The sequence below is a fragment of the Sceloporus undulatus genome, chromosome 1 (assembly GCF_019175285.1).
Source record: "Sceloporus undulatus isolate JIND9_A2432 ecotype Alabama chromosome 1, SceUnd_v1.1, whole genome shotgun sequence".
In the NCBI taxonomy this organism is placed as follows: domain Eukaryota; kingdom Metazoa; phylum Chordata; class Lepidosauria; order Squamata; family Phrynosomatidae; genus Sceloporus; species Sceloporus undulatus.
In genome coordinates, this window is record NC_056522.1 from 337,380,405 (window position 1) to 337,399,300 (window position 18,896).

At 40.5% G+C, this 18,896-nt stretch overlaps 2 protein-coding genes across 2 annotated transcripts in view; both read left to right on the forward strand.

Moving 5' to 3' along the window:
* Nucleotides 1–3,353: 3,353 nt before the first annotated feature.
* On the forward strand, nt 3,354–17,014 carry LOC121926922 (ectonucleoside triphosphate diphosphohydrolase 5-like). The gene is made up of 6 exons (XM_042460319.1): nt 3,354–3,376; nt 4,325–4,443; nt 7,093–7,275; nt 12,703–12,759; nt 13,388–13,503; nt 14,459–17,014. The coding sequence occupies exons 1-6, from the start codon at nt 3,354–3,356 to the stop codon at nt 14,543–14,545; spliced, it is 585 nt and encodes a 194-aa protein (XP_042316253.1). The 3' UTR covers nt 14,546–17,014.
* A 1,737-nt stretch (nt 17,015–18,751) lies between these two features.
* Nucleotides 18,752–18,896, forward strand: part of LOC121926931 (ubiquinone biosynthesis monooxygenase COQ6, mitochondrial-like) — a 7,519-nt gene continuing 7,374 nt past the window's right edge. The window contains exon 1 of the mRNA XM_042460332.1: nt 18,752–18,835. Coding sequence (XP_042316266.1) covers nt 18,752–18,835 — 84 coding nt within the window. The remainder of the gene's footprint in view (nt 18,836–18,896) is intronic.

The following is an 18,896-nucleotide window of genomic DNA, read 5'->3' on the forward strand; positions in this document are numbered from 1 at the left end:
GGAGTTGATTCAAGGCAGTTTAACAACAAAAACGAAATGTAAGGCTTGTATAGTCTTCATTGCGGCCAGCTCAAGTTTTTTAACTCTTGCATGCTACTAAAACTGGCTGCTGAAATCCAGTGATGGCTGAACCAATGGCATGGGATTCCCCTCATGTAATATGCATGTTTTTAAACTTTGCAATGCTACGTGCAGGGCAGCTGTATGGCCGGAACCACAGACAGTGGGGATCCTGGATCTGGGAGGAGCCTCTAACACAGAGCACATTTCTGCCACAGCTTCAGGTGAAGTACTTGTAAAACATGGCGGGATTCATGGGGCCCTGCAGATGTTGTTGCATGACCCAAGCAGATCTAGGTTTAGTATAGCCAGCAGGTAGGACTGCAAGGAGCCACAGTCCAACAACAACGCAAAAGAACATATTTCGATCTGTGCTACAATACATCCGTTGTGGTTCCCATAATGCTGGATAGTCTGCTGGTGTGGCACGATTATTTTGTTTGGACTTCATACTAGAGGACGCAGTAGCTCAGTGGTTAAGACCTGCTCTGACGATCGCAAGGTTGAACAGGGTGACAGTTCAAGGCTCATACCACACGATGGAGGGAGCCCCATCATTAGTCAGCACGTCTGCCAACATAGGCAGGTGGAAAGCATGTAAAAGTGCAAGTAATAAATAGGTCCACTTTGGTGGGAAGATAACAGTCATTTTAGGTGGCTGTCATGCTGACTGCATGATCACTGAGTCATCTTTGACAACGCTGCTGGTGGCTTAGTAATGGAGATGAACACTGCCCCATACAGTCGATATGACTTGACAACCTTTGGCTTTTACTTTACTTCATCTAGAAGAGAAGCATAGAATCGTAGAGTTGGAAAGCCATAAGGCCATCCAATCAATCCCATGCCAGCAGGAAATCTCAATCAAAGCATACCCGACAGATGGCCATCCAGCTTCTTGCGTAAGACCTCCAAAGACAGAGACGCACCACAACTGCGAGGGAGTGTGTTCGCACTGTTGGACAGCCTTACGGTCAGAAAGTTGTCCGAATGTTGAGGTGGAAATCTTTCTTTTCTGTAGCTTGCATCCATTGCTCCAGGTCCTATCTCTGGAGCATCAGAAAAGAAGCCTAGACTCCCTCCTCTATGACATCCCTTTCAAATATTTAAACAGGGCTATCATATCACCTCTTAACCTTCTTTTCTCGCAGGCTAACATCTCCATCTAGGCCTGATTCCCATACCTTTTGATTGCTAAATCGGTTTTGAAACGGGTCAAATAACCCTGGGGGGGGGGGTTCCCTATGAATTGATTCGGAGGGGGGGCCCCAGCGCTAGACCCATTTAACCCAGCTTTTTATGCTGATGTGTTTCTGCTCCTTTTGGATAATCAATTCTGTGCAAGTGGTGAACCAGATGGCGGAATTCAAATGGATTAAATTTGGCCCTTTGGCAGCGGAGAGGTCATTTTTAACCGATTCATTCATGAAGGTGAACCACAAGTGGGTTTTATTTACAGGGAAAAACGTGATCGGGGAAAAGTAGTGGGAACCACACTCGGCTGTTTTGAATTGATCCATCGTATTGGGAATCGCAAACAACTTGTTTAATAAGTGGGAATGAGGCCATAGATTTGCTCCAATGATATCCATTGAGGTAATAGACCTTCTTTTAAATTAAATGATGTAAATAGTGTAAGACATAGAAGTATATTTGATACCCTTGTTCTCAAGCTATTTTGCTATAACAAATTTTTGCTCCTTAGACTCAGAAAGGGAGACCGTCCATCAAGTATATTTGGAAAGCTTTACAAAAGTCAAAAAACAGCATTAAGTTTTTAATTTGAAATCGAGCTTTCATGGCCAGCATCCATAGTTTTTTGTGAAGTTTTTCTGCTATGGGCCAAGGTTATCGATAAACTCTTCTATAACGGGCCACCATAACCAGAAAAACTCACAAAAACTTTTTTTGTATTTGCTGACTAATATTAGGACTAATGAAGGGTTTATGTGTTTTGGGTGGGGAAATTGGTTCAACTCCTATTAAAGGTATTTGATTGCAGGGGAAAACATCCAACCATGCGCGTTTTTCAGAAGGAGGAATTTTTACAGAGGTTCTGTGGCCTTTTCTTATCACACCACATGTGTTAATTGACAAACAAGAGTTTGTGTTATTAGCAACAGTTTTTTTGTGAATAGCATTCGAATCAGTGGTGCAAGTAATGGGGATTGAAACCACGAACAACCAAGTTAAATTTTGGATTAATAATTAATAAATGCGATTATAATTATTTGTTAAAGGAATAGAATGGAAATTGCAGCTGTAAGAATGTGACAAGATGGTATTTATATTATGTGCTGTGAATTAGGGGAGGGATAGGAGGGATGGGTAAGGTTTTAAACAAAGAGGGGGAATGTAATACTGAGATTGTACTGTTGTTAATATCAGTACGTTTAAAAATAATGTCACTGTCACGGCGCTCTTCTGTAGCTTAAATTTCCTCTGATCTCAGCTGCCTACAATCCATGCCCTCACTAATCATGGATGCGGTATATATCCCTTGTATTTTTCAATAGCTTTCATGCTTGACTTTAATGAATTGTTTCTCATAACCGGGTGTTTCCCGGTGGCGGCTGAGACACAAGGCACTCTCCCTAGAGCACCTTAATAACAGTTTTAATGTTTCTGAGAACAGCCTCCTCGGAGCCAGGCATTGGGGCAGGGAGACGTTGTGGAAAGGCATCTGTGTTTTTCTGTCGAGTTTAATTGGATCTCTGTAATGGTACACTTCAAGATACAAAAGTATCTGGAAATCAGTAGTGAAAAAAGTATCTGGGGGGAAATCAGTAGAGAAGCAATAATTGAATAGTACTTTATCATTATACGAATTTTTTAGGAACCTGAAAAAAGCCCGATGGATTTCTTTACCTCATTTCAAATGTTCAACAGCACTTACAAACTCTATACACACAGGTGATGAAGCAGTACTACACTAAGGATGGCTAAGAGAATTTTGAAGACATATTAAAAAAACATTAACTTCAATGATATGCATTGTCAAATTTTAAATCAGTCTCTTTTGCTGGTTGGCAGAGTAATCCAGAAAGCCTCTTTCAAAATACTAGATCACGTGCCTTCATTCATATTATAATAAACAGAGTAGCTGGTGGAATATTGATAAAAAGTCATATGCCTGACATTTTTTGGGCAAGTCTGAGCAAACAGGAAGCTATTTTAACAGACATATCATTTACTGTGTGTTTTTAACATAGACTCTTGTAATTTATAGTTAATATTTTGTCCTCTACATCTAATTTTGGGATTTGGGTTTGAAAGCTGCACGACTTGCAACGATGGGAGCCGTGGGATATGGAAGGTACATTCGACAGATTAACTGGATGTGTATGTGGGTGTGGAGGGGAGTGTTCAGCTAATATTGCTGTGGTCTCATTTCTGGCTTCTATGCTTATTGGCAGTGGTTTGCGAGGAATGGAGGATACCATTCGTATTTCAGTGTTTACACTAATTGTAATGAATAGAGGAAATAAAGGCACAGGGTAATTGGATGTAATGGAAATACAGAGCATTCCAGGAGGAAGGCTGTAGGAAATTGCAATCTCATCCATTTTTGTACGGAAGATATGACATGTTGTGGACATAATAAATGCGGAACAAAGCACTCTAAAATGCCTATTCATTGCAACTGAAAAATTAAGTATGTGTTAGTTGGCTACTGCGAAATATACAAAACTTTAGATGAAGTTAATCTGGGTTGGATGATGCCTATTAAATTTAAGTTGAACGATCAAGATCATTTGCCTGTATTTTTGAATACTAAAAGAAAATTAATGAAATCTTTTCAGGGCTTGGTGTAAATGGAAACGAAATCTGCTTTACGATTCCTTAAGGTAGGGAACACCAGTATACATATAAGTTAGGCATGGAGACCGTGATCAATTTCTACACTGTGCAGAATTTAGTAGCTTTGTACAGGTTTTACATATGACTGCGAACTAGACAGCAATGTGTTCAATATTATTGAAGTGAAAGCACATATCAACTTTGCTGCAAATGCTTATTCCAGATCCTTCCCAGAATTATGGTCCATGAGAGAGTGTATAACTTAGAATAAGTAGCTGAAATTTCTATTTATTTTAGAATGCCATGTTTCACACCTTGTAAGGCAATGACAGGTCATTCCAAAGGTACAATTTTGCAGAAGTGCAATAAGTTGGATTCAAGCAAAGCATATATAGTCAGTTTTCCTGATCCACTAAGGTAATTTAAAACTGCTTCTGCGGTACTTTTTTTTTTTGTAAATTAGGTGTAATGAAATCAAAGCAAGGTCCAAAACACTTTTATTTGAAGCAAAGAATGAAAAGGGATATCCTTCCCCATTCCAGAAGCCACTGGATTTGGCAGTTGAATTTCCTTATTTCATTGGTAATGAGGCAGCATCCTCACAGTACTTGAGGCAGCAGGTGTGACGCACGCCAGTCCAGTACTTCACCCCATTTACTTACTCCTTTAACCTGGTGGCTTAATTGTTTTGCCCTCTGGATCAAGTAGCATGCATATATCATGTAAGGAATGCAACCATATGTCTAAGAATGGCATTTGGCGATCTTTGCCACACGTGGGCAAAGTTTTTTCCGAAAGGGGGTGTGGCAATAATTCAAGAAGGTGGTTCAGCCAGATAGAAAGTCCGGGTGAGCAAAAGCAGCATTGCTTTTGCCAGGTGCCCAACTCAGGAGGATGAGAATAGGGTGTGGTGGTAGAGTGAATAGGCAGAGGACGCTCTCTCTCTCTCTCTCTCTCTCTCTCTCTCTCTCTCTCTCTCATAGCAATGTGGGTTGTCCTGAGGTACCAACTTCCACATTTACAAGATAGTAGAGGCCAACCCGGACGGAATCAGATCAGTAAAGATAAGTGTAAGTTGAAACTGTAAGCCTCATTGTGTTGTATTTTTAGAAGTTTTTCATCAAAATTTCTCTTGTTCGTTCCAATTCCAGAACTCGCCTATTCATTTGTATCTGGGAACCAGCCCTGGGCAAGGCATTCAATGTTTGTTCCTTTTCCAACGAGGAGAACCAAAGTGATCCAGCTGTCTCTGAATCACTTGTATTATGTTATTCAAACTAGTGTAAACAGAAACCTGGCTATGAAATGTCCACTCCTGCTCTGTGAACAACAAAACTTTGAAAAACAATGGAAGCTGCCCTGGGGTGACATACAGGTGCTTATCAAAGCCAAACCAGTGACGCAACTTAAGTTGTGTTGTGATTACTTTGTTTTACACTGTAGGTTTAGACATGGAAAATAGTTGCACTGTAGGTATAAGTGAGTTTAGTAAAAAGGAGAGCATGTGTATTAATGTTAAGCGTGCCTGGATTTCCGGTGCTTCTGGAATGTAAAGGATTTGGAGTTTTCAGGGGGGGGGAGGGGGGGATATAATTTTGCTTTAGAACCATTTAATTAGTTGGATTAGCCAAGGAGTTTTTTTTTATTTTTTGATCATCTAGTACCTCCCGAGAACAATTGTTATTGGTGCAATACAATTGGGTAATTCCCCATTTCACCTCCATTGTTTTAACCAAAATATTGGCACATGTTCCCCATGCATCCTAAAGATATTTAGACGCTCCATCTCTGTCTTTGGTCATCCATTCTTTTGCAGTTCATTTTCGGGGAGAAGCTTAGCAATATTTCCAACTGCAACTATTTCATCTATTTCTCAAACCTTACAGATCCCAAATTGAACATCCTAATTGGAGAATTTTTAAGTTACCGCTCAAAATGGAGCACAGAATGCAATTTTCGCCTGCTTTCTCCTGCAATTAAACAATGATATTAAAAACAGTACACTGTATGCTGCTTTGTCAGGACGCACCTGGAAGATGGGTCCATTTGGGACACAACCAATTCAAAAAGGATGTTGACAAGCTATGAGCAGGTCAGAGAGGGCATGAAAATAGTGGAAAGGTCTGAAACACCATGCCCTGGGAGAAGAGACTTAGGGCTGAGTATGTTTAGCCTGGGAAGAAAGGTTGAGAGGTGACAATGATAGCCCTGTTTAATATGTGAGAAGGTTGTCATACTGAGGGCTGGAGCAAGCTTGGTTTCTGCTAGCTCCAGAGAATAGGACAGAGCAGTGGATTCGAACTACAGGAAAAGAGATTCCACTCAACTTAGGAAGAACTTGCTGACAATAAGAGCTGTTTGACAGTGGAACAAGTTTTGTCTTGGAGCGTGGTGGAATTTCCTTATTGGAGGGTTTTAAACAGAGGCTAAACAACCATTTCCAGGAGGGGGGGGGGGAGGGGGGGGGGGGGGGGGGGGGGGGGGGGGGGGGGGGGGGGGGGGGGGGGGGGGGGGGGGGGGGGGGGTTTTTTTTTTGTTTGTTTTGTTTTTGTTTGGGTTTTTTGGAGTGTTTTAAACAGCTGGATGGCGGTCTGTGTGGGGGTGTTTTTTGATGTGTGTTCTGCATGGCAGTGGGTTGGACTGAATGGCCTTTGAGGTCGCGTCCAACTGTAAGATCTATGAACACATCTGTTTTTATGTTTCCTTCTGTATTCTCTTCTGCAGCAGATGGAAGGAGGTTCCGAAGTTCTTGCTTGCCAAAACAACTGGAAGCAGAGTGGCACGTTGGGGGAGTAAAATACCAGTAGGGTGGCAACAAAGAAGGCAAGTTAGAGGGAACAGTTTTCCAAAACGGGACGCAAGCAAGAGAAATGTTCTTTATCTTTTATTGTAATTTAGAAAATTGTTGTCCAAGGATATGACCTGCAAGAGCTCTGTCTTGAAAAGTATTAAGCTGAGGCTGAAGTAATCCTGGTCAGGAAACAGAAGCCAGCGAACGTAATTTTGGCCTCATTGGAATTATAGAGCCAAAGAATGATAGTATATGTAGACTTACACTTGATTAATCAGGTTCTTAGGGGCCAGAAGGTGCTGGGTCCATTTTTGAGCCATCTACAACTTTCAGCCGTATGTTTTTCTCGTTTCCTCTATGTGTCCTCTTAAGGTTTCCAATATTGAGAAAATTCCATAGTATTTGCAATGTGAATTAGGACTGGTGTCATTTTTGCCTAGGTGGGTTTACGTTGGCAGGGAAACAGGATTTGAAACATGTTACTCTTTTGGAAAAAAGGGTTTTTGCTGAAAGGTTTGTACAAGGCAAACTATCACCAACACAAGAAATTCGAAAGAAGCTCCCCCCGCCCCTTCGATGCCTTGTCCTATTATTATATCGGGCTGTGGACAGTGATTTGATAGGTGAATATTATCATGGGGAAATTTCTAGAAAGTGAATACAGCATACTTGTACATAAACTCTTGCCATAAAATATACGGAATACATGTATTGTTTTTATTAAATGGACAGTAGCAACGCAGTGAAGCCTTGGTTTAAAACAGGGTACCTAAGGTTCGCAAAACACCTGCAGAAACAATCCAGTGGGAGACCGCCGTAACTGGCTTGGCTCAAATGCTAGGAATTCTGGGAACTGAGTTTTGTGATATATTTTGCCTTCTCTCTAGAGAGCGATGGTGCAACAATAAACTGCAATTCCCAGGATTCTTAGCACTGACCAGGGCAGTTTAGAGAGGGCTCAAACTGAATTATTTCTGCAGTGGTGTTTCTGTCCTAGATTAACCAAATGGCATTTGGGAATAGTTACGGCCTGAGTCTAGTGTTACCCCAAGAGAGCAGACCATTTTGGAATCAAGAGAAACTTGGTAGTAACGTTATAATATTTCCAATGAGCCTGTGGAATGTAACAGTAGGCCCTTGTAATCTGTTCAGTTTGGTTCCAAGACTGCCTGGGATACTGAACCCATTGCTGGCTCAGCCCGAGTCGATACAATATCCAGTGAATTTGTGTCCATGAGATAAAATGGCAAAATCAAGGTTTGTCTTTTGAAATGTAGTACAGTACACCCACGTCATATGTGGCTTCCAGCATATGCTGGAAGGCACACCGAAAGACTTCTCCCATGCCCAGAAGAAGCAATGGGGTGTTGCACCACGTGCACACCCGAGACGAGCCCCATGATTTCGAATGGGTCTTGAGTTGACGCAGTTTTTTCCCTTGCACAGCAGGGTCTGGAACAGATCCCCTGGGTAAGCGAAGGCTAACTATGTGTGGTTAATTATTTTCCAAGCCATGGGTGGTTAAATCTGTGGAGACAAAACCCATGTATATGGAGGGCCAACTGTTACTATAGTTGGGATTAACCCGGAATTTAAGCTAAACCGTGTAAAATTGTCTTAAAGCAGGCAGTGTGTTTACAGAGATGTGAAGTTTCCCCAGAACAGGTCTGGCCCTAATCGCAGAACATTGATCCAGTGAACCATGGAATAGGGGCTCAGATGCTGATTCTTAGGGCAGGCAGGCTCAAATGAGTACAAATGATGCTCAGTTTCCAAATCATTTAGGGTTTAAAAGGCTAATTACCACATAGACTGACTATAAGTGTGGACTTATGCATAAATTGAGGACAGATTGTTGAGCCAAATTATGGATTTTGGATGATAACCCGTGTTATAGTGGCGAGGTAAAACTTAGGGGCATGCAATAAAAGGATGTAAAGAATGAAGAAAGGAAAATGAATACTAAAAATGCTACTATTACCTTCCCAAACATTGAAAAGGCCAGAAGTGGCACGCAGTGGTGAGAGTAGAAGGGATCAGTGCTCTTTTAGTTTCTCCTGGGATGGATTAAGTTCTCACCTTTTGCCACTCTATTCAGAGAGGGAAATGGTTCCTATTTTGTAAGAGTTGACCTATATGATAAGTTGCCCCAGTTTTTTGGGTTTAGTTTTTGACTAAAATCTAGATAGCATGATTATATACAGTACAGCAAGAGAGCTGTAATATGATTTGAATGCTGAGCTGCTGTAAGCATCCGGCTGCTCCATTCTGAGTAGTTGTAATTTTTAGGCAGCCTTCATAGGCAGTTAAATATGAAGCACATTGAAGTAATAATACTGGAATGTTTGTTTTATAAAGCAAAGTCCTTTCTCCAGATAGACTGCTTTGGTGAACTAGTCAAAGCTGGTAAAAACACTTCTGGCCATACTTCACCTGTGCTTCGTTTTGAACTCCTAAACTGTGCACTCCTCTTCTGGATGAAAGCAGTTCTCATAAAGAGTCAACTGAGACCTCTATTCATACCAGAAAATTTCTTCATTTGTTGCCACCTTGCCTGAATTTAAGTTTCAGCTTCTTCCCCTATCCACAACAACTGATTTCTACTTTCAGTTCTTGATCTCTGTAATAGGATTTGTAACCATTCAAGACACTTCTTTTCCATGCACAGGAGTTCATTATTCATTTTTGTACCCGGAAGAGGGGTCCACAGCTTAAGAGTTCAGAAAGTGGCATTTGTTGTTACTGAACTTGATGTCTGCCTTCAAGGACAGAATAGTCCTGTTTTGGAAATCTCTCTTTTTTCTCAGCACTGAAAGAAAATGTGTTGCAGCTAAACAAATGTGATACGTTCTCCCACCTCAGACAGTGCATCTATTTTATTGTGGATACTGGCAGAAGGAAGTGCACAGACACCTTTTAGATAGAGTGATGAATAAAAATAATTATAATTTAATAATTTGTTTTATTTATATACCGCTATTCCAAAGATCATAGCGGAACAGCAAGAGCTAAGCTAATATAGCCCCAAAACAATCTGGGTACTCATTTTAGCGACCTCGGAAGGATGCAAGCCTGATTCGAGCTTGGGCCCTTTGGCGGTCTTGAACTCGCAACCTTCTGGTTTTTGAGTGAATGGCTGCAGTCAAGGCATTTAACCACTGCGCCACCAGTGGTTAACACATGCCCCACACATTCCATGCCTGTACTAGATACATGTACACATATACACATATATAAAAGTATATATTATATACAGTAGAGTCTCGATATCCGACATTTGGAAGCTGTACTTCCAAAGTTTTTTAGGTTTTCTTTCTTGAAAGCCAATATTTCATCAATACAGTTTACACCTTGCCCTACACCTTGCTAGTAGCTATCTTGTCCTGGTTGCAGGACCTATCTTGGCTTACTGATTGTATGACAAAAGACATTGTTAAAGCTGGGTTAAGGGTAAGCAAATTAGTGCTAAGAATAAAGTTCTTTTGTATCATCTGTGCAGGCCTAATAATCTGCATTTACTCATTGTAAATCATTAGATGAGTGGCTTTGCACAGTGTTATAGAAGAGTGTGCGGTTCATCGTGTGGAGAAGAGAACATTATGTACATTCATATGGAGAAGAGGACATGGTACACAATGTGTTGAGCAGATGCTGCCATATTTGTTCTTTTATTAAAATGATTGTATTGAAATTCAGTTACAACATACAAAAAGAAAAACAGAAACAATAAATAGTACACATAAAAAAACAGAAAAAGCTTCCACAATAACCAAAATAACAACAAAGACTAGCAAAGTTTCCCCATCCCATCCTCCTACCCCCTTGACTTCCCACACATACAGTCGCCCCTCCTAACTCAGGATCTGAGACTGCGACCTTGAATATCTGCGGAGGGTGACCTGTACTGGTTTCTATGGGCGGCCCACCCAGGCCATACATAGAGGGTCACGCCCCATTTAAGCCTATGAGGCTTGAATATGCGTGAGCCATCCATTTTCCAGAACAGATCCCCCAATTTGTACCTGCATTTTAAAATTTTATTTGATGTCTAAAATTACTCCTTTCTAACCTTATCCTAGTAGGCATATATACAGTGTGCCCTTCCCTTACACGGGGATCTGTTCCAGACCACCATCACCCGCATAAGGAAAAAATGGTATGCTTGAGCCCCATTGGAAGTAATGGAGCTCGTTCCCATGGCACACCCCATTACATCTTCCGGGCACGCCGGGGTTTTTCGGCGGCGGCTTTCATTATATGCTGGAAACCACATAAGGCACACCCATATATAACGTGGGCACACTGTATATTCTTTTCTATCCTATTGAAAAACTGCTGTTTAAATACAAAAACTGATCAAGCATGCGTCACATATATGTTTTATTGAGTTTTCCTTTAACCAGTTTGTTAGCTATCTACAAAGTCTTAACATTTCTGCATCCATTCTTCAATATTTGGGTTGTCTTCTGTTCCAATTTTGCATAACATATCCTTGCTTGCTTTAATAACACATACCATTTATGTTTCCTTTTGAAGACATTGCAAGAGCATGCTGTGGTGGATGGGGTGGAAACCAGCAGTGGGCACAGCTATCTCTTCGTGGGGCTGTCCGCACAGGCCTGAAGGCCTGTACTCACATCATCCTGTTTGGACAATGCAGGCCAAAATTCTGGGCTCATTCCTGGCAGATTGGACACAAATCTGCACGCCAAGGTCCTCTCAGGTTGTCCATCTCACTGCCCAAACCCCTTTTGGGGTTGATGACTGCGGTGTGGCGCCATTTGTTAAGGACAGGGAATATTCCCCCCTCCACCACGCCAATTACTTTCAGGATGTTCATCTCACTGCCAGATGCCTTGCCAGGGTTAAGACTGCAGCGGAGTGCATCTGGTCAAGGACAGAGGGATCTCCCTCCTCTGGCCACGCCTGGACGCCTGGCCTTTCAGCCCTTCAGCCAGACATGGCTGGACTGTCTTCTTTTTAACTGGAATTGGGCCTAGTTGCCCCACGGCACAGCAGCTTCTGAACTGTCTCTCCCTGCCTGGCTTTGTTTCAGCCGTTAGAAAGTCAAAGGGCTAGAGGTAGAGCAAGACTAAAGAAAACATAGCTGTTTTGGCAGGTAGTTGACAAGGCAGGAGAGAACAGATCATGAATATAAGAAGAGCAGAAGAAATATTAGAAGAAATGTTAAAGTCTTTAAGACAAAGAAGTAGGAGAAAAGGAAAAACACAGCCTATTCAGAACGAGGCAGGAAAAAGACTGAGGGATGGTGGGGGTTGCTCCATCTGGTGGCAACTCCTTCAAGTCTGTTTTTCTTGCCTATTTTGGAGCAAGAGATGGAATCAACCCATGTTATAGGATGTTTCCACCTCCATCGCTGGAAAACTGGTAGAGTTGGCCCCATCTGGGGGTAGATAGTCCTTACCCTGGCCCATTTTCACCTCTGGTTTGCCATTCAGTTTCCTGGAAGCTCGGTGGCAAACCCTAACGAGAAGCCCCCCGTCACCATATGTGACATGGAAACAGGGCGTCTGGCCACATCAATGGAGCCAGGTGCCCCATTTCCACATCAGATGTGGCAACAGGAGGCTTCTTAAGAGCAACAGTGCAGAAAGGTAAGGAGCTCTTGCTGCTAGCGACTCCCCAGGGAGTGTAAAAAGCCTGTCCATCTCCCGGACCGATGCCGGTAAGCACCTGGGCCAAACTAGCATAGGCTCAGCCCATGGCCCGGCATTTGTTAACAGTGCCATATGTAACCTTTCTCACATAAGCAATCTCCCTCCATCATTTTCATGTAGATTAATTATGTACGGGAATAAATTCCATGAGGAAAGAAATTCTGAAAGCAAAAGAAGAATGTATCTGAGGCACCCTGAGCATTTCATTTTCCAGTTGCAATTTAAATAGCCTCTAATTTTTTCATGTTGCTTTTTGTATGTCTTAACTGTATGGTAGATGTCTCGGTTATCTTCAAAGCTTGGCTTCATTATCTTTAGTATTATTAGTATCTTTTCAGTCACATTATGACCCTATTTTTTTTAACATTTCAGAGTATGAAAAAGGTGGAGTTTTACAAGTGAAAGATTTTGAAAGAAAAGCCAAAGAAGGTAAAAATGTGTTCAGACTTGAAGGTTGTTCCCATTAATTTCAACAATCTGAAACTGCCATATACATATTCATTCCCCTAACTTGGTTTTTCAAATAACCATTCAGATTGTGTCTTCAGATTTTAATCAGTAACATATTTTCTATAGCAAGGCTAAAAAATGAAATATCATGGTATCATTGTTCTTCAGGGATAAGACTGGCCAATGAACTTGCCCAAAAAAGCAGCTGTAGTGAAAGATTTTATAACAACACTGTCAACCAATTTGCAATCACTGAACCTAAGAATTTAGACTACATCTTTAAAGATGTTTCAACCACTTACATTTATCATGTATTTTATTAAAATGTGTCTCACCTTTAAATTAGTAGGAAGCCTTGCAAGAGCAGTGTCTTGGAATGATCTTCCTATGTACCCTTAATTCAATCCTCCCCAACCTGGTGCTCTTCACATGTGATGGACTAATACCCACCCACCCCCAGTAATCCCACAATTAATATAGCTGTGGAATAGTCTAGCACAACTGGAGGGCACCAGGTTGTGAAGTGCTACCAGTTCATTCCAGATCCTTCTAATAGTTAGTAGCCAGTTGGTGTTAAATCTTATAAGAATTTTTACTCTCTTTATAGTGTGTGACAATCTGGATAGCTACAGCTCTGCCAGCCCTTTTCTGTGTATGGATCTCAGTTACATTACAGCATTATTAAAAGAAGGTTTTGGATTTGGAGAAAGTACAATTTTACAGGCAAGTAAAAACAGCTACAGTTTTTTAAAAAGAGAAAGAACAGGGTAATTTTATTTGTTAATGACTTGTATTAGTAATTTATTCCACATATTATGGAGTGGAGTGTGTACTTTTTACTTTTAGCAAAACTTAGGATATTGCTACTGACCTACTACTAAAGATAAATGAAAAAGTTGATTGTATTCTGTTTTTCCTTTTCTTCAAGTCCAGTATAGGCAAACATCAAATTCTACTGTGCCAGATTTTTTTTCTTTATTAAAGGCGGGTTACAAACCGCCAAAAAATACGTATGGAATACGTATTAGGGTTAGGAAGGGGCGGTGCTTCCGTACCTCCCTAACCCTAGTACGTATTCCATACGTACAACATGGCGGCGCCCCTTCCACATGGGGGCCGCCATGTTTATGTATCGGACGCTATGCGTCCGCACATGTCACGGCGTCTATGACGTCGCGAGTCCGCCCCGGCGCCTCGTGACATCATAGAGGCGCCGCTTAAAGAAGCTCCATTTTGGAGCTTCTTTTTTGCTCCGCAAGGGAGCCACGCGGTGTGGCTGCAGTGGCTCCCTTACGGAGCAAACGGCGGCGGCGGCAGACCGCCTCAAAGCGGTGGTCTATAACCCGCCAATATTTCAATGGTTGTAGTCATTGTCAGTCTTTTCCAGCTAGTTGTTTCATTAGTAAATATTCTTGCAATTTTGGTTTGAATATGGCAAAAGATACAGTGATGTGTCTCATGGGAAGGTGTCTCTAAGTTCCAGTGTCATACTTATTACGTACTGCTGCAATAATGTTGCCCAAAGGACAGGCAGAAAAACTTCAGTTGCTGTTTCACAAATATGATTGTGGGTTTTTCTGTCAGATCCTTTTGTATGTCAATTGAAATGTGTGCTTGTCTAAAGCAGTGTGCTTACCACAAAAAGAATAACTGATAATTTCCTTTCTGTTTTTTACAGTTGGCAAAGAAAGTGAACAACATTGAAACAAGCTGGGCTTTGGGTGCTACCTTTCACCTTCTTCAGTCCTTAGGACTCTCCCATTAAGAAGATGTCGCCTGTTGGATGTTTGGTTTTTTTTTTTAAACAATGGCAATTCTGATGAACTTACAGCCAAATATAGACCAAAGCAGAGGATTCAGATACCTTTACAAGTGGTTTTGTTCACTTCTGAGCTGCAACGAAACAGGGACTTTTAAGGTTGTATGTGATGCCACAGGGCCTTAAAACCAATACTATGGAAGGAGCCTAAGTACCTCTTTCATCGAGTCATTAACAAATATTTGCTGCTGTGGTTCTTGGACTACAGCTCTCAGATCTCCCAACCAGAATGGCCACTGGTTGGGCCTACTGGATATTAGTTCAAAAAAGTAATCTTTCTGAACTTGGACACAATGGTATCATATAAATGAAAGGTACTTGGCCTAAAGCACTGGGAGTTATAGTCCCAAAATGTTAAAGTTTCCGAGCTGTGCAATACATCCAAAATACTGGTTTTACTTTACACTTTTTTACAGGATTTCTTGGACATGAAACTGTTAATGGTGCAAATCTAGATAGAAGCTTAGCTGAATGAGTTGTTTTTAAACAACATAACTGAAGTGTGCTATTTATTTTCCCTGTAGTCTTTTTGACAGTCTAGAAGGTAAGCTTTTACGTTAGCTGGTTCTTAACAAGTGCTATGCAAAAGTGTTATAGGACTTTGAGCTTTTGGTTGAGCTATAGGAAAAGATAGTCACTGAAATTGACTTGTTAACCTCTATAGCTCCCTGGTACAAGTCATAGTGGAGAGAAAGCTTTAAGAATTCTGTTAAGAAATGTTCCATATGTCTCCCTTTCACTTCTATAAAGTAAAACCTACCCTAGACAAAGAATCTCTTGGAGATTAAGCCACAACCCCTTTGTCTAATTCCAGAATTATTTAGCATAAATTGTCTAGGTACCCTAAGCATCCAGTTGAATAGGAAGAGACTTTGATTTACTTCACAGCTATCGCCCCCAAAAATCTACATCAGAGTGGTGCAGTTCACTGGATTCTAAAATGTAGTTATAGATGTTCAGTCTAATGCGCTGTTTCTTAGAAAAATCCTTAAGAATCCATTTTACCAGGACATCTCCTCAAACTCCACAAATATAAATCAGTGTCATTATGCAATAACTAAATGTTCCATTTTGGGACTGTTCAGATACACCAGTATGATATTAATATCTGCTAAAGAGCATTTGCACAAAAATGTGAAGATGTAGTGATAACCAATACTAGTCTACATTTTTGCCCAAGTGCTCTTACTGTATGTTGAATGCTATATTGGTAGTGTCTACATAATACAATGCAGTCCTATGCTTGTTTAACCTGAAATAGGTTTAGCATTCAGTGGGGCTTACTTCCAAGTGAGTACACATAGGCTTGTACCTTTGTTTGGTGCCTTGAATAGGACATTACTCTGCCTGTTTCATATTGGATTATGATTCAAGTCTTAAATTTATACTGTCCCATCTGTTTTTAGATATTAGTATTACAGTGATTCAGGGCCCTTTTTTTTTTACACCAGAATGTGCAAGACAGAGCTGTTTCTCCTGCTCTTATTTTCTAGTCTACTGTGGTAGTAAAGAGGTTGGCAAATTGGAAGTATGCTGTTTGCTCATAGAGCAACACTGTTTTGTTAAAACACATCATAACGTCATCCTCTCCATAACCTCATCTGTAAACTCAGGCACATATTTCAGCTTTTGAGCAATGTACCAAAGTTAATCTAAGTTTGGCAAATTCAGGGCCTTTATCAAGTTATGTAGCAAGTATTTCAATATATGAGTAACCTCTATTGCTAATTAAGAGACCACGTCTATATTCATTATTCAAACAAATTTGAACAACAATGCAAAATCAACAGTTGTTTTTCGCCCCAGTCAACCCAATTATTTATGCAAATGTCTTGCTTCCTTAAGTACTTGCACCTTTTCCAGTGGAAGGAGATAATACACTTTCGTTTAATGAGCTACACCGAATGGCCTTATTGAAAAGTGTCTATCCTATATGATTGGTGCAGGAAGAGTTAACGAAGCAAACACCTTGAAGCATTAAATTAAATATTTTCCCTTAAAAATCAGAAGTGAAAGCAAATATTTGGTGTTTTGTTAGCCTAAAGTATGTACTTATTGCTGGTACAGTAGCTTGAAAGGACATTTATTGTGGTTTAGCTTAAATCTGTTAAATGAAATTAAGCTAAACTATAAGCAGACTGAGCCCCTCCTCTTAAATAAATGTCCACATATGTAGCACTGTGGGGCAAGTTGTGTACTGATAAACTTTAGAATATCATTCCATTCATATGTTGTTCTGAAATTAGTTAATTGTAAGAGGATGACCTAAATGTCCTTATACATTAGCGGTGTTCATGTTACTTAGTGCTGTAATGCAGTTAAGTGGATACTGTCAGGTGCAGCTATATGGTACATGAATAAGACAGGACAATTTTGAATGTCTATTTTAGTAATTAAAATAAAATTTTAACAATGTTTTTGGACATTGATCTCATGCTTTCTATGCTATCCTTTAGAGAATTATTTAGACACGTTAAGGGGAAGTAGGCAAACAAGATTTCCATCCTCTGTTTTGAAGCCACTACTAGACATCATGTAGTGAGCAGGGTCAGACCTGGTTAGTACTTGGATGGCAGACCACCACCAACATGTGGGGCTGTGGGTGTATGTCAGAGAACAGGCAAAACTACTTCTTGAGTTTTCCTTGCCTAAGAAAAGCCTATGAAATTAAAGGAGTTACCATAAATGGACAGGCAAATTAAAGGCATACGCACATGCACAATGTATTTAAGTGGGCAAGTCTGAAAAAGATTATATACTGGGAAGAAGGATATTATATTTGAGTGAATACAGAGTGCAGATGAGAATATTTGGATAAATTTAATTAAGTCCTTCTACTGACAAAACAACATAATGAAACAGGGATTACAGGGGAAGACATAATCCTACCATTACTAGATTTCCACCTGCTTTACCCTGGATGCTTTATTTTTAACCTGATGCTTATTGTAGCCACAGGTGAATGCATTCCTTTTTCATGATCAACCTATACAGTTCCTGACATCCAGTATTGGACAAGATCAGGCAATCTCTGCCATTCTAGGAGAAAATTAGCTGCCAGTCACACTGAAAGAAGGAAAAACAGATTAAAATTCTTGTGCTTTTTCCCCACTTTTAAACAGCTTCATTCAAATGTAAAAAGTCTACAGAAACCACCAGCTTCTTGGTTCAGAAGGTTATCATTTACTGGCAAATGCCATGATCTGCTCCTAAAAGAAGAAAAGAAAACATACACATTACTTCTTTTCCTAATCTTAAGATTCTCCAACATGATGTTCATAAGCATTTTCCATGGCATTTGTAAAAATCTTCTGTTCCATTATAGGATGCTGATTTTTTCCTCTCACCAGAAGCAGTGGTGAAAACTTTAGCCCCTCCAGAGGTGCTATGATTGTCAAACCTTTTTGAAGTATAATGGGGGAATGAGCAGACTTAGAATCCTTGGCAAACAGCCACTATTACCAACAAGCAGCCATGGCACTTAGGCTTTCTAGAAGAATCCAGGAAAACCCTCTATGAACAATCTTCCTCTCTGAAATCCCAACATATATTTGTGCTACTATAATGCTTCTATTTGAATGGTTTAAAGTACGTCCATATAATAGAATCAGTGGATTGTGCAGTGTCAACAGATGAGCCAAAACATTTTTCCCAAGAAGATAGGTTTTGAACACCATTCTCAAACAACCCACATTTGTTTTAGAAGAGCAAATGTGAGGGGCGCCATCCCAGAAAAATGTTTAGGTATTATTCCTGCATGCCCATGTTATGCTTGATGCTTCTACCCTAAAGTAAATGATTTAATTAAAAATACAAGCCCCACTAACTTGAAATGAGGTATTTTAGTGCAGCAAAAGCCATCTTTTTTAGCCTCTACTAAGTCTAAGAAACTTCAAACTGCAATGCCACACCATTCCCAGTTACTCCAGCTTCCCAAGCTAGAAACAGTTATTAACTGCTTCTTACAGCAGACAGCCACCCTATTATTGTTTAATTAAATAAATCATTTATCTCCTTATATCAACAGTATTTAAAAGTGATCTTACTTTAACAGGAGGTATAGCATTAGTTGTTTGCAATCCCCATGTCCTTAGCAGTACAAAAGGAGTGATACTTGTGGAGTACAGTCTCTTTAGCAGGTCAATTGCAGCCATGAGAGAGAGGTTGTACCGCTGTCTTTCTGCCTCATACTCCAGCAAATGCTTTAAAGAGCCTACAACAGAGATCACCCCAACAGTAAGTAAGTGGTGGTTGAGTTAACTCAAGAAAGTCAAAACTCACAACTGTGGACTAGAGT